At 54.3% G+C, this 13,387-nt stretch overlaps 5 protein-coding genes across 5 annotated transcripts; 3 read left to right on the plus strand and 2 right to left on the minus strand.

Moving 5' to 3' along the window:
• Positions 1-55: 55 nt before the first annotated feature.
• On the plus strand, positions 56-1,212 carry BGZ61DRAFT_545500 (P-loop containing nucleoside triphosphate hydrolase protein; the record flags this gene model as incomplete). Its single annotated transcript, XM_046255301.1, has 3 exons — positions 56-123; positions 197-410; positions 494-1,212. 3 exons carry the CDS (start codon positions 56-58, stop codon positions 770-772), a joined length of 561 nt encoding a protein of 186 aa, XP_046104350.1. The 3' UTR covers positions 773-1,212.
• On the minus strand, positions 870-1,455 carry BGZ61DRAFT_478289 (RNA polymerase Rpb4-domain-containing protein; the record flags this gene model as incomplete). The annotated part of the gene is made up of 2 exons (XM_046249004.1): positions 870-1,199; positions 1,324-1,455. The coding sequence occupies 2 exons, from the start codon at positions 1,453-1,455 to the stop codon at positions 870-872; spliced, it is 462 nt and encodes a 153-aa protein (XP_046104351.1).
• A 107-nt stretch (positions 1,456-1,562) lies between these two features.
• BGZ61DRAFT_34848 (uncharacterized protein) lies at positions 1,563-2,311 on the plus strand. Its single transcript, XM_046240065.1, has one exon. It carries the CDS (start codon positions 1,669-1,671, stop codon positions 2,128-2,130), a length of 462 nt encoding a protein of 153 aa, XP_046104352.1. The 5' UTR covers positions 1,563-1,668; the 3' UTR covers positions 2,131-2,311.
• A 3,443-nt stretch (positions 2,312-5,754) lies between these two features.
• On the plus strand, positions 5,755-7,159 carry BGZ61DRAFT_352845 (phosphoribosyltransferase-like protein; the record flags this gene model as incomplete). Its single annotated transcript, XM_046240457.1, has 2 exons — positions 5,755-6,720; positions 6,779-7,159. The coding sequence occupies 2 exons, from the start codon at positions 5,755-5,757 to the stop codon at positions 7,157-7,159; spliced, it is 1,347 nt and encodes a 448-aa protein (XP_046104353.1).
• Positions 7,160-8,071: 912 nt separating this feature from the next.
• BGZ61DRAFT_588618 (uncharacterized protein) lies at positions 8,072-12,578 on the minus strand. Its single transcript, XM_046256535.1, has 5 exons — positions 12,146-12,578; positions 10,597-12,096; positions 9,724-10,514; positions 9,214-9,666; positions 8,072-9,135 (listed from the first exon to the last, which is right to left on the minus strand). Exons 1-5 carry the CDS (start codon positions 12,300-12,302, stop codon positions 8,446-8,448), a joined length of 3,591 nt encoding a protein of 1,196 aa, XP_046104354.1. The 5' UTR covers positions 12,303-12,578; the 3' UTR covers positions 8,072-8,445.
• Between the last annotated feature and the right edge of the window lie 809 nt (positions 12,579-13,387).

A 13,387-nucleotide genomic window follows, 5' to 3' on the forward strand; every position in this document is an offset into this window, starting at 1 on the left:
ATTCCCTCATATCTACGTGCAATTTACGACTCAGATAAAACCAACACTGGACACAATGGACCCCGAAGTGATCAAAATCGTGCTCGTAGGCGATGAAAAGTGTGGCAAGACGACGTTTCTCTCGTGCGTAGCCGTCATCCATCTATTGATTGTGCTCCATCAATCTAACACTAGGCTTGCTCTCCTGACACACCAGACGATTGAGTGCGGGTGAAAAGCTCAACCCGATCCCTATTCTCCGCGACATTGACCAGCCCTTCCTCTTCGAGATCAAAGTGGGACAACGGAGGCTCCGCTTCGAGTTCTTCGATACGTCGAGCCCAGACAATTGGCGACTCCTAGACCCCGATGCCATCGTCATCTGCTACGACATCAGCCAGCGGCTGAGCCTCATTAACATGCAGCGATATGTCAGTATTCCCGCCTATGATCCCCCTTCTGTTTCGGGTTGGTGTAAGAGTTCGTGCTGATATGGGGTGGTTGCAACCGCCAGTGGATCAACGAGTGCAAGACGGCATTCAAGCGGTTCGATGCCCTGCCCGTTATCGTGCTGGGGTTGAAGCGTGACCTGAGGTCGGAGAAGGACCCCAACGGCATCATCTATCCGCAAGAGGCGTATCAGATATCGCAGACCATGCGGGCGGACCGATACGTCGAGTGTTCGGCAGTAACCGGAGAATTGTTGAAGTTGGCATTTGAGGACCTGTGCAAGACGGCCATGGCACAAGGGGCATCATTGAACCAGGATGAGAGCGCGTGCTCGGTCATGTGAAGTTGATTGGTGAGCCTGAGCTGGTCATGGGGTGGTATTTGTGTCAGCCAATCCCCAAAAAGGTGGGATCGAATGTGTTGCCTCGAAGATGAGGCTCTCAAGCAGTCGTGCTATCGCCCATATCGACATCACCGGCCGCCTCACCGTCATCCTGTGCCTCGGCACTGGCGGGGAACTGGCCCAGGACGTCAGAAATAGCCGTGACGATAGCCTCCTGCTGCTCTTCATCGAACCGCTCGGCCATGTCCTCGACGACAGTGTTGAGGGCGGCAACGGAGGCCGGGCGCAGATTCAAGAGCATGACAACTTCACCCTTGGCGAGGTTGTAGGGGCGCAGACGCTCAAGCAGCTTGGCGATGCAGCCTGGGGAATAAGTGAGGGGATCCTGGCTGAGGGGGCCGGGATGGGTGCGCATGTATTGTAGAAGCTAAGACGTCAATGTATCAGCATTTCATTCATGTCCAAGTGCGTATTCTGACGTTGATGGGTCGATAGTTGATGGGTCGATAGTCGATAGATGAGGCGTAACTCAGATCATGGTGGTGGCTTACCTCACGGACAACCGTCTCGAGATTGGGGGGTCCCCGACGCTTGTTCTTCTTGTAGCGGTCACGCTGCTCGGTGAGGTGCTGGTAGACCTCAAAGTTGGAGAGCACGGCGGCTTGAGACTCGACGATCTTCATCTTGGCGGTTGGTTGCAGTGGACAATGTGCAATTTGCAGTAGGCTTGCAAAATAGGCGAGTGAGGCGCAAAGGGAGGGTTGAATCAGGCTCCAGACAGACTTGATTTCAGCCAACCAGCGGCCAGAGCTTGGCGAGGCTGACAACAAGTGCGGATGTGGAGCGCAATCCTGTGTGACGGCGAAGTGTGAGTCTGATAGTAGGTAGACGTCGGTATGTGGATGTGCACTACTTGCCACCGGCTGGCGAAGGAGGTATCATGCAACGTCGAAGGTCTCTGCAACGTGATAATTGGTTCCTCAGAAGCCTCAGGTGAGTTATCCGCACACTCGCTTAGGACTGAACCTAGTGTTCTGTGTCGTGGTCAATGGTTGGTGGTTCAAGGCAAAAGAGGGCGTCACTGTGCAGTGGTTTCGCGTCAGATTTTTTTCCTTTCCGGAAGAGGCCTTCTATCAATTTTTTCCCCCTCTGTGCTGCATGTTACTCCGTTCTGCACTCTGGGTCGTCGGCAGACGGAGTACTTGGCCCGTGCACGGATGAGAAGGTTCCCAAGAAAGAATGTACGACCGTATCACAAGGACGCATATGGGCTGCTGGTTGAAAAAGGATCAATATTGAAAACATCACAACCGAGGAGTCCTAAGCCTCAAGCCTCGCAAGTCTCAAATGTACTTTGAGGATCTGCAGGGTTAGTACGACGACTTCTACGGGCTGACTGTGCGAACATCAGGTTTTGGGTTGTCTCCTCGTCGCCGCCGGAACAAGAACCCCGCGATTTTGGATCCGGGACCGCAGACGACGGAGTCATGGACCCAATCACAACGTGCGAGGTTCTCGCAAGGCGACGTGCAGTGGGCATCGTGAGACGGGGAAGACCCGTAATTGCTGTCTGTTTTAAGTATAGGTGCGCGTGAGCAAATAGCAGGCAACTTGGGGGTCATCCTGATGTGTTTTCTTTCATTGCTGCATATTGTGTCAATCAATCAATGCTAGGATGGACTACCAACTCCGGAGTTATACAACGCTACGGGCTAGCACTAACAACCTCGGCTGGAAAGCCTGAAAATTGGTTTAACGGGCTTAGCTGTACTACGTTGGGTATCATAGAAAGGGGACCAACACTGTGTACAGTTTTAATGTACCGAGGTTCCGCTCCTAGGTAGCGGAGCGGTGTGAGTTGCCTGGTAGGCGAACAGAGTTGCAATGCGAAGAGCGCGTCAAAGTCACGGAGGCGTAGAAGACCGACCGTTGGAGATGACAAGCATGTCTCACTCGCAAAGCAAGCTTATGTACTGCATACAGTAGTCGCCATGTCTCCGATGAGACCCTGCTTTCCGCGCCGGCTGCAGCAATGCACATCGCGATGCGTGCCAAGGGCGGGCCTCCGTCATCGGGACATCGAACACGTCGCAGAGCCGAGATCCCTGGCCTACGACGAGACAGAGCGAGGACGTGATGTGACAGGGCATGACAGAACTGGACGGGACAAACGCCGTCCCAGACGAACGGGGACGGGCGACAGGACCCAGCTGAAGCCCCGGGACTAGGTACCTGGTAGCTTGCAGCGGCTCCTGCGAGAAAAGAAAAAAAAAGGAAAAAAACCTGGATGTTCAGCAGGACCAGGGAGGGGCTAAAATGGGAGGGCATAAAAATAAAAGCCTTCGCTGTGAGTGGCTGGAGCTCCGCGGACCACCCGCTGCGAAGCACTGTCAGTTGACTTGCCCAGCGATTGTCCACTAACGATGGAAGGTTTCCAGAGGGCCCCCTCCAGCTCCCCTTGCCCCTCAAGCCTCCTCCTCAAGCCTCCTCCCCTCTCCAAGCCCCACCACGTCCGCCGGACCTTTCAGGTACCTACTCGGGGTACATGGCGGGTACGCGCACCGGGGTTGTGCACAGTTCCTCTACAGTGCGTTGCCGTGCTGCTGCGTCACTGCGTTTGCTGCGTTACTCCGCGTCCCCGTGTCGATGCGTGGTGTGGTGGTGTGGGCGACGGCCCTGAGATGCCGTCGCCTGCAGGTTGGGGGCGAGCTGGGCATGACAAGGGGGGTTTGACGTGATGCAACCGCCCCTAAGCAATTGTTTATCCGTTCGCCTGGTGGTTAAGTATATCTCTCAGTTGCATCTCGTGGTCTCGCGTGAGTAATGGGGAATGGCCGCAACGGGACAGGACGGGCCAGGACATGACCGCTTCCGTTGGCGGGGGCGGGGGATAACTTATGTCCGCAAGTACCTCGTAAGTATCCGGACGAACGCGTTCGCACAGGCACTGACTGCAACCAGGTCGAGTTTTGGAGAATGGAGATCCCTCTCTCCGGGTACCGGTGGCCCGGCTTTGCCAATGTCAAACCGCCGCCCATCGAAGGTTTTTTTTTTTTCTTTCCTTTTCTTCCCCTTCCTTTCCCCTCTCTGCCGTGTCTGTGGCCCGGCGCAGAGTGAGACTTGACTCATTCAGGACAAACCTAGACTTTCGCGCGTGTCTTGCACCAGGTGCCAAACTGCAAGCGTGGGTCGGCGCCGGCTGGTTGGTGTGTGTACCTGACTGGTACGGGCCATCCACGGTAGCGGTACGGTGGGAAGCATAAAGTCCTGATCCAAAATGATGTACTGCATGGCTCGCTTGCTTCATACAGCTTGCTCACTTTGTCGCTTTACTCATGCTCTATTCAAACAGTAGAATAGAAGAAGAATAGCTGTATTTAATCCAATAAAAATATAAATAAACTATCAATCCTTTGTCTCTTGAGTCTTTTATTATCTTTGTCAAGATATTCATACTGTTTGTTCCTAACCCTACCCTTAGAAATGGCAGTATATTATAGCCTAATGTAGGTTAGCGGTGCATCCCAGTACAATACTCTAGATCAGGGTCTTGTGCACCCCACTGTACCGCCACCGTGATTTCCACCGGTTCACTTCACCTCACCTCTATTCACCACCACTTCAATACACACTACGGCTGCGGTTGCGCATCATCCAGGCTGGTTCCTCCACCATTGTTCCTCACATTGCTCCCACTTCTGCTGAACCTAACTCAAAAGATGGCTCCTCTTAACTAGGTTCTCCTCTCGGCTTCACTCAGATTATTGTCGTCACTCTTACTTTTGCCTCTCGATCACACCAAACCACCCCGGAAGAGAAAAGAATGGACCTGGGATAACTTACTCGGCCATCTTCCATCTCCACTTAATCATCCCCTCTTCTTATTGCCTTACTCCCTTTGTCTCGCCATCCTGTCACCTGCTTGTTGTGCGTGCTGGTTATTGCTGCGGTTGGGTCCTACCCGGCGACTCCCTCTGACTCTTTGTTACTCATACCATACAATACCACCCTCTTGTCCTCCGGCGTCGCCCTCGCTTGGCTGCAGACAATAAATAAAAGAGAGAGCCTCGCCGAGCCTCTGACGTTTGCGGATTCAGCACGTTGCAACGACGTTGCAACCTCTACAGGGAGTGCGACCTGCCTACATCCAGTACAGCTGTGCGAGACAGTGCGTAGCAGGTACTTGTTCACCTGTCCCCTGCTCCTCGTGGAGCATTCATCCCAGAAGCAACTCACCAATCTCGGTGCGCGCACGACGCAGCAGCCGCCGACGCCAACGCCAACGCACGCACGCGCGCAGGCAGATTTCCAATCCCGCCTCCACCTCGCGGCCAAGACAAGCCTCCCTCCACCAAACCCCCCACTCCTTCTCAGGCTGGTGGGCTCCAGGCCAACTGTCCCCGGTCCTGAGTCGAGGCAGCAGCAGCGTCGGTTCGTTCGTACACTGTGCAGTCCCGGCACTGGCCTGGACTGGCCTGTACAGCCTGTATAGTCCCGTACTGTCGGCCGCGCTGTAGGTACTGTACTTCCGGCGTTCCTCCAACCAAGACACGTCCAGTCTAACCCCGGCGGGCCATTGAAAAAAAAAAAAAGTCGTCGCCGGGTTTCGCCTCGCAAAACCCTCGCCTCGCCTCGTTTCGTCTTGAACTTCGGCTCGTTCTCGACTCGAACTCGATTCGGCTCAATCCCTTCTCGGGTTGCTCCTGCCAGTCGTCACTGCCTTTGCTGTCCCCTCACCTTCTCCATCCGACCTCGAGCTTGCCCCTGCCTCCTCCTCACGCCATCACCTCCACTGCTCCTTCCTCGCCTCTCGTTGCTGTCTCCCTCGTCATCGCCCAGCGCCCCTCCGATTCCGCCCCTCCAACTCCCGCTCCGTTTCCGTCCGCCGCCAACGGTTGACCTCAAATTCTTCTGGCTGTTCTGCAAAGCCGACGACAACCCAAACTTGTCCAGCTCGACATCGCCAACCCGCCCTCACCATCATGGTGCGCAACATTGTCATCCTGGGCGGCAACTCCCACCCCCAACTGACCGAGAGCATTTGCAACATCCTCTGCATCCCTCCTAGCAACCGCATCCTCTCAAAATTCTCCGGCGGCGAAAGCCGCTGCGAGATCAAGGACTCCGTCCGAGGCAAGGATGTCTACATCATCCAGTCCGGCTCCGGCAATGTCAACGACAACCTCATTGATCTCTGCATCATGATCTCCGCCTGCAAGACCGGCTCTGCCAAGCGCGTCACCGCCGTCGTGCCCCTCTTCCCCTACTCTAGGCAACCCGACTGGCCCTACAACAAGTCCGGCGCTCCTCTAACTCAGTCTTCGGGCTCTTCGAAAAAGGACTACACGTTCGAGAGCGTCCCAGCTACACCCCGTCCCGGTGTTCCCAGGTCCGCCGGTTTGACCAATGGGGTTAACAACCTCACCGAGAAGCTCACAAAGACCTCCCTCGCCAATGAAGCCACCAATGGCGCTACAACAAACGGCAACACTAATGGCAACGGCCATGACCACTTCGCAGCCCCCCGCCGTTCTGATACCATCTCCAGCAATAGCTCCGCCCGCGGCCACCACGCTGAGAGCTCAATTTCCTCACTGAGGAGCTACACCACTCACGACTACGAGAACCCTCACAACGTCAACGCCTTCCAGCAGTCCAAGCCCGGCTACAAGCAGTGGGTTGCGCAGGCTGGCACCCTCGTCGCCGACCTGCTAACTTGCGCCGGCGCCGATCACATCATCACCATGGACCTCCACGACCCCCAATACCAGGGCTTCTTCGACATCCCCGTCGACAACCTGTACGGCAAAGCGTTGATCCAAAATTACATCCAGACGAGCCTTCCCGGGTACCGGGACGCCGTTGTCGTCTCCCCCGATGCCGGAGGCGCGAAGCGCGCCACACTCATCGCCGACAGCCTCAACATGGACTTTGCGCTTATTCACAAGGTAATTCAATTCTTTCTCAAAATCCCCCTCCCGTCCAAAACTCATGTGATACCCTCAGGAACGCCGTCCCACTCGGTTCACCGAGCAGCGCAACGCCAGTATGATGCTTGTTGGCGACGTTGCAAACCGCGTCTGCATCCTTGTCGATGACATCGTCGACACGGCCAACACCATCACCCGCGCCGCCAAGCTGTTGAAAAAAGAGGGCGCTCTCAAGGTTTACGCCCTCCTCACCCACGGTGTCTTTAGCGGCGACGCCATTGCTCGCATCAATGCCTCGAGCATTGACAAGATTCTCGTCACCAACTCCGTGCCGCAATCTGAGCACCGCCGACTATGCCCGAAGCTGGAGGTGATTGACATATCTCCGGTCTTTGCCGAGGCTATCCGCCGAGTCCACCACGGCGAGTCCATCAGCGTGCTCTTCCAGCACAACTGAGCTCCACACACCGAAACCACCTCGTGACAATCACCAACCACCTATACCTCCGCAGCACACCACGGCGTTTTCTTTCCGCATGGGGGAGTCGGCATCGAGTCCTGTCGACATCCTTGTTCCCTCCAGGCCCCCCTCCAGGCCCCCCTCCAGGCCCCCCTCCAGGCCCTCCCACAGGGCTCTCCACCCTTCCACCTCACGTCGCGACGCTCAACAGCCCGTCGTCTGGCACTGCATTTCTCTGATCTCTGATCTGGGTCGTTTTGTTTTGGAGTTTGTCCGGGAACTCCTCGTATCATGTTGCATGTATCTCATCTGCCACGCCTTGATTTGCAGGCATCTTTTTTCGATATTTCCTCCCCCTCCCCCCAAGATTGTATCCTGACAAGATACCTGGCATCGTGCGCCCGCGCTCGTGTGCGAGCAGACTTTGGAAGGAAGGGATTTGGTGGAAACGGTGGCAGTGCGGATCGGAGGACGGGTCTTACTGATTTCTGCTCTGCTGCACTATGTCATCCATTCCCTGCCCCATCTCCCCGTCTGTCATTTCTTGGTTCTTTTCTTGCTACACAAACAAATCTCAGAGGAGGCCATGTACACTTCGCTCCCCTTGTTAGGGGAGGAAGATGCGATGGACGAAAGAAAAAACTCCCTCTCGAGCCTCATCATATCGCAAATCTACACCCATAGAAGTAAAATCGATCGTAGACTTTGGACAAAAACTAGACAGGAGTCATGGCCGGGTTTCGCTGCGGGGCGCATGTTTGCCTTTTTGTGAACATCCCGGGCCTGATCCAGCTAGCCACGCAAATGGCAACGCTGATGTATAATGAAAATAACAAAAACATTATGAACAGAATACTTGTCGCTGTCTCCTGTGATGCTGCCCTTGTGCTGAGAGAGGGAAATTGAGAGGGCTGCGGTTATCTCGGTGCACGGTGTGTCATGGTTCATTGATCATTCCATTCATTCATTGCGGATAGGAATGTACAAGCACTATCTCTATGGGGGATTTCTCTTGCTATCGGCATCCCAGCTCAGTCTAGATACATTCCCTTATCAATGGGATGATACTCATCTGATTCCCGCCCGATCTTATCTTGTTCCTGGGATGTACCAAATCCAACGCCATGTCCGTTGCAGAGTGTGAGTAAAAGCAAGGACAAACAAACAAAAGACATCTGCCGATTAAAGCGTACAGGGTTGGTGATATGAACCCGCGGGGAGAAGTGGTCGCATCGGTTCCTATCCGTGGGGTAGGTACAGGGCAGTGTTCGTACTGTGCTCGCTTACACCGACGTAGCCATCATGTTGAAGTCCGTGGGGAGCTGCCAGCCATGCCCAGCTGCCGCACGGCGGAAGGCTTCTAAGGCTTCCCCGATGCCGTAGTCGCTGTTCCCGTAGGATCGATTCGTTTCGAGACGCGCCGGAGGGTCCATGCTGCAGAGGTTCATACGGACCTCAAGGAAGACCTTCTCGAGTGAGAGGGCAGGGGACCAGCCCGAGTTAGTGAGAAGCTCTGAGCAAATAGCACCGCCAGCAGTGACGTGACCGCCGCCGCCGTTCGCAAAGGGGAGAAATCGGGGACGGACGACGCGGACAAAGGGCGGGGACAGGGGAAAGGAGGCGCCGAAGCGGAACTCAAGGACGACGCTGGAGCAGCCGGCGCGCTCCATGTCCTTGGCAAGCGGGAGGCTGCTGTCGAAACTATGCATCTCGACAATCCAGTGGAACAGATTGGAGAGCTTGTCGAAGTCGATGTACCAGCCAAGGGTGCGGAGGTCGCTGTTAGTCTGGATCCGCTGAAGTTCCTTGATCTCTCGGTTAAGACTCCGAAGGGCGGCGGGGGATGAGGATGCCCAAGTCGGCTCGGGAACTCTCGGTAGCGAGTCGAGATCCAGGGTGCCTGGCTGGAAGGATGTCCTGCTCTCGTCTTCCGAGGGGGAATCGGTGTCAACGACGTCGCCGTTTTTGGATTCCTGCATGGCCGTTGTCAGCTTGAATGGCCGTGACACCCCCATGCCTGAGTCTTCAGATGAGCGCCGTCGTTGTCGCACCGTTAAATCATCGTGATCGTCGTCTTCAGAATCCAAGAGATTATGGATATCATCCTTCATGTCCTCATCAGCGTCGATATCTAAACCGCCTTCAGATAGTGGGACTATGCTACGCTCGATTTGAGACACATTGTCGATCGGCGTTTGCCGACGCCTAGCCGGAATTGCTGACAAGGGAATCTCGATAGCGAGTTTGGTGGGTCCCTTCAATTTGCGAATAGGGTCTTGTACAAGATACCCAGGGGAGTCGTTTGTCAAGGGCTTTGGGAAAGGCTTTGCGAGTGCTGCATCATGAGGGCACACACGCACGAAGAGATACCGACATTGAATCCACTCGACTTTGTCGACGACGAAGTGTGGAGCGGACGAGATGAATTTGGTGGGCTCGTTGATAATTTCGCAGATGCTTATTGCGGCAGATATTCCCAGCACGGAGTTTGGCCAGTTGGAACCCTATTGATAAAATTGTTAGTGAGGCAAGCAAAGAATGGACTGTCCCGCTGTGCTTACCGGGCGCAAAGGACCGATACAACCTCCTGAGTATCCGCTGCTCACCCCAAAATCGTCGCTCAAATAGACACCATTCCCGAAAGCACGACCGTGGATACTGTTTACAAAATCGAGACCGCTCCGGATTATGCTGTGCCAGTTGCTCAATGGGCTGCCATGCCAAGCGAACAGACTTGGGAAACTCGATTTCCCATCATCGTCGCACTTCTGCTGTTCTAGCGCCTGAATGAACTTCTGTTCCTTCTCGGGCGCACCTTGAGCGAAACGAAACTGCATCCAGGATGTGTCCATACCCTTGACCCTATTACTGTGGCCATCGGAAACAACACCATCCTCATCGGATGATGGTGGGTCTGTATCGAGCGTTGTCGAGGATACGTCTTCCGCTCTCGGTGGATTGGGAACGGGGGCATCCTGGACGATGAATGATCGGTTTGAAGCGACAATCCAGTTTAGCAAGGCCAATGTTGACGTATCCATACGCCTCCAAGATGACAGCAAACGGCCAGGTCGTTCCATCAAGTACCGTCTCATCTCCAAAACTGGTGGAATTGCAAGTGTCATGAACATTAAGCAAAGGTTGCGTTCTGAAAGTTCAAGATCGTCAATGGCCATGTCGTACTGAAAGAGTAAGACATTCATCCATCCCTCGCTAGGATGTGTTGCTTGATTCCTCTTTTCTGTAGCTGGCTGAGGTGCGATATTGAGGGGTTCTGTCATCGATTTTACAATCCGAAATGTACAAGTCTCGCCTGTAACGGATTCGATTACACAGATGTGTCGTTCAAGGCCTATTGATATAAGTTAGTTTGTCAGGTTGGCTCTGTGGAAATGGGGTTCAACAATGGAGGAAGTCGGGTCAGTCCCACATACCTCCAGACATGATAGACAACGACGGAACGGGGTCGACGTCCCTAACAACGAGAAGGACGAATTTTCCCTCATTGATGGTTCTGTAAGAAATGTAATCGGTGCTGCCAAATCTGATCGTTTTGTTCCTGAAACAAACATCGACGCTGAGATTCTTCGTTGGATCTCGTAAGCCTCCTGTGTAGACGCATTTCAGATCCAGCCCGGTAGGAAATTCGCGAATGTGACCTCCTTGAACGGAAGAATAGAAGAAACTGATGAGAAGGTCGACAACATAGGGGTTGTTGATGATTTCGTGCTCAATGCTATGCCCAAGGCCCAGTGCTAGATACTGGTATAAGCAAAGTGGGTTGTTGCAGACGTATGGCTTGACGGCTTCAAAGGCTCCATGCATCATTTGATGGCATACCATGCAGTATTTGATGCATCGCACTAGTCTTTGGAGACCAAACTGCATGGCCACGAGGGGAATGTTGAGATGTTCTTGTTCGTCCATGGCATAGTCGTGTTGGAGCAACTGGACATCAGGCGCATTCTCCAGGGATTCTTCGTCTTGAGTACTAGCTTCTTGTGTATCTTCCAGCCCTTGGGAACCATTTCGACGATGATCACCTCTACTCAAATTGAATTTGAGAGTTTGGGCTTGGTCCCAAGATATTCCCTGGCGTCGCCTGGCCAGGAGAAGACCCAGAAACTCCCGATTGAGAAGCGAATCCAGTGAACCTGACATGCATAGCGGCATAAAGGTGTCGCCACCACTTTCTTGGCTGAGCCCCACAGCGTCTTCCTCATAGTCTCTTCCTCTTTCATATTCTTTGTTATCAAAAGCCGCTCTAGCAGAGAACATGGAGGGTCGGGGACTAGCACACTTGCCAACCCGAAACTCAACTGTTGACTGGTCTGAGGGGAGTTCAAGGAATTCTGAGATGGATGGATATCCCATCGGAATTCTCACAAGAAAGACGATGTGTTCCGATTTCTTGAGGTCCCATGCTTCCAGGGCCTCGTCTGGGATGTCGAGTTTCGAGACGCGAATAGCAAGGGAAAAAATTCCCGATGCTTGGTCATTCATGTTCATGCCCAGAAGAGAAACAAAGAAGCCGACGGAATTTGCTTGTCGCAAATCTCGCTTGAAGCGCTTCAGAGCCTCACGGTCTCGGCTGATACGCAGACTTGATGCCAGTCTTCTAGGCGGCAGCGGATCAAGCTCCATCTGATACTCATCCTCGGAGCCCGAAAAGTCATCTGCATCAAAGCCGGAGTCGTTTTCGGAGTTGTCGGCATTATCTTCTTCGTCCATGGAATCGTATGTCTCTAAAGCCCCGGTGGTGGCAGCTTCCAACTTGGCCGTCAGTCTCGTCGAAATGAACTGGATGACCTGAAGAACGCTCTTCCCCACTGCGTTGATGGCGAGGTCTTCCAGCAAGGTAACCAAATCCTTTCCCACATGTTCTGAAGAGGTGAATACGATGAACCTAGATGACCGAGGGTAGGAGTCAACATCTACAGCCTGTTAGCGTGATCACAACTTGCCAGGAGGGCAGGGACGCACCTGTGGCAAGAGCCTGGATCTCGATGGGTGCTAGATCTCGGGGGGCGTAGGTGAAGACGATCTCTCCATCGGAATCTCCTCTGCGTATCTTTGAGACTCCATCGCAAGGAGTGGACGCCGCGGCCTTGATGTCGAGGTTGAACTGCTTGAGGCCCATGACTGAGGGCACGGCAGCCGATGCAGCTCACCGACACAGGATATCACCACACTGACGTCGACCCGTGGTGCTCCGCAAGAGATCAGCCCTTGGTGTGTGTGGGGATCGGAGTGTTCCAATAAATCCCATGAACCTGAACAAAAGGTGACTTTGCCTCGTGGAGGTGGGCGTGTGGGCGTGAGGGCGTGAACGGTGCGTGAACGGTGACTGGAGGGAGGGATCCAGGGAGAATCGAGGGTACTGGCACAGTTGTGTAGATACGAAAGAGTAAGAAAGAAGAAAGTTCCTTCAAGGCGGTGATCAGGTCAGGAAGCTCCCGTCAAGGGAAGATGCCAAAAGGGTCGGTCGAAAGGGTTGTCGACGAGGGTTTGCCAAAAAGGCTACTGCTGAAGTCGACCATCAGAGGACTGGAAGGACGTGGTGGGAGGGAGAGAAGTCGGGCGGTCGGCGTCCTAGCAAGTGACGGTGAAGGACGCAAGTTGGGCCGTTGGGGTGCCGCCTTGTTTTACCTCTGCCAGCGCCAGCCTGGTTGGTGCAAATGTCAAGTTTGTTTGTACGCACAAGGTGGTTTTGTGGCCGAGTCCAACGTGCACAGTAGCAATGGCAAGATCGCGGGGTCACAAACAAGGCTGGCGTGGCTGCCTGCACTCTCACCGTCCCGGCGGCTTCACCCAATGACATGGCGTTTGCGATTGAAAAGTTTGAACGAAGTGGGCAACACGGTGAGAAAAAAAGCAAATAGGAATTAGAACCAGAATCAGTCCTAGAAACAGCATGCTTCTCCCTCCCGTCCATCCATCCGTCGCCAGAGCCGAAACGAGCAAGCTGCAAGTCCCCAGTTCACGCCTCCCACGGTACCTAGTCCAGCCCTATTTGCTAGTGGCGACGGAACCTAAAGTACCTAACTTACCTGCCCCGGAGAGCGCTGTGCCTGTTTCGGCTGTCAGGGCCCACTGCATTGGCCCAAGCTCTGGTGCGCAGGTGCTGTTGGGGGCCTCTCCAGGGCGTGCGCCCCTGAAGCCAAGAGCCTCCCGGTCCACTCCACCCACTACCTAAGTTACGTCACGGCTGAGGACTGCCTTATC

The sequence above is a fragment of the Ilyonectria robusta genome (assembly GCF_021365365.1).
Source record: "Ilyonectria robusta strain PMI_751 chromosome Unknown BGZ61scaffold_10, whole genome shotgun sequence".
Classification (NCBI taxonomy): domain Eukaryota; kingdom Fungi; phylum Ascomycota; class Sordariomycetes; order Hypocreales; family Nectriaceae; genus Ilyonectria; species Ilyonectria robusta.

Bases quoted from the DNA above. Each gene is read 5' to 3' on its own strand.
- BGZ61DRAFT_34848 (XM_046240065.1), top strand. From the start codon at position 1,669: ATGTGGATGTGCACTACTTGCCACCGGCTGGCGAAGGAGGTATCATGC.
- BGZ61DRAFT_588618 (XM_046256535.1), bottom strand. From the start codon at position 12,302: ATGGGCCTCAAGCAGTTCAACCTCGACATCAAGGCCGCGGCGTCCACT. The intron at 12,097-12,145 runs GTGCGTCCCTGC...AACAGGCTGTAG, and splicing joins GATCCAGGCTCTTGCCACAG to ATGTTGACTCCTACCCTCGG. The intron at 10,515-10,596 runs GTATGTGGGACT...TTATATCAATAG, and splicing joins GTTGTCTATCATGTCTGGAG to GCCTTGAACGACACATCTGT.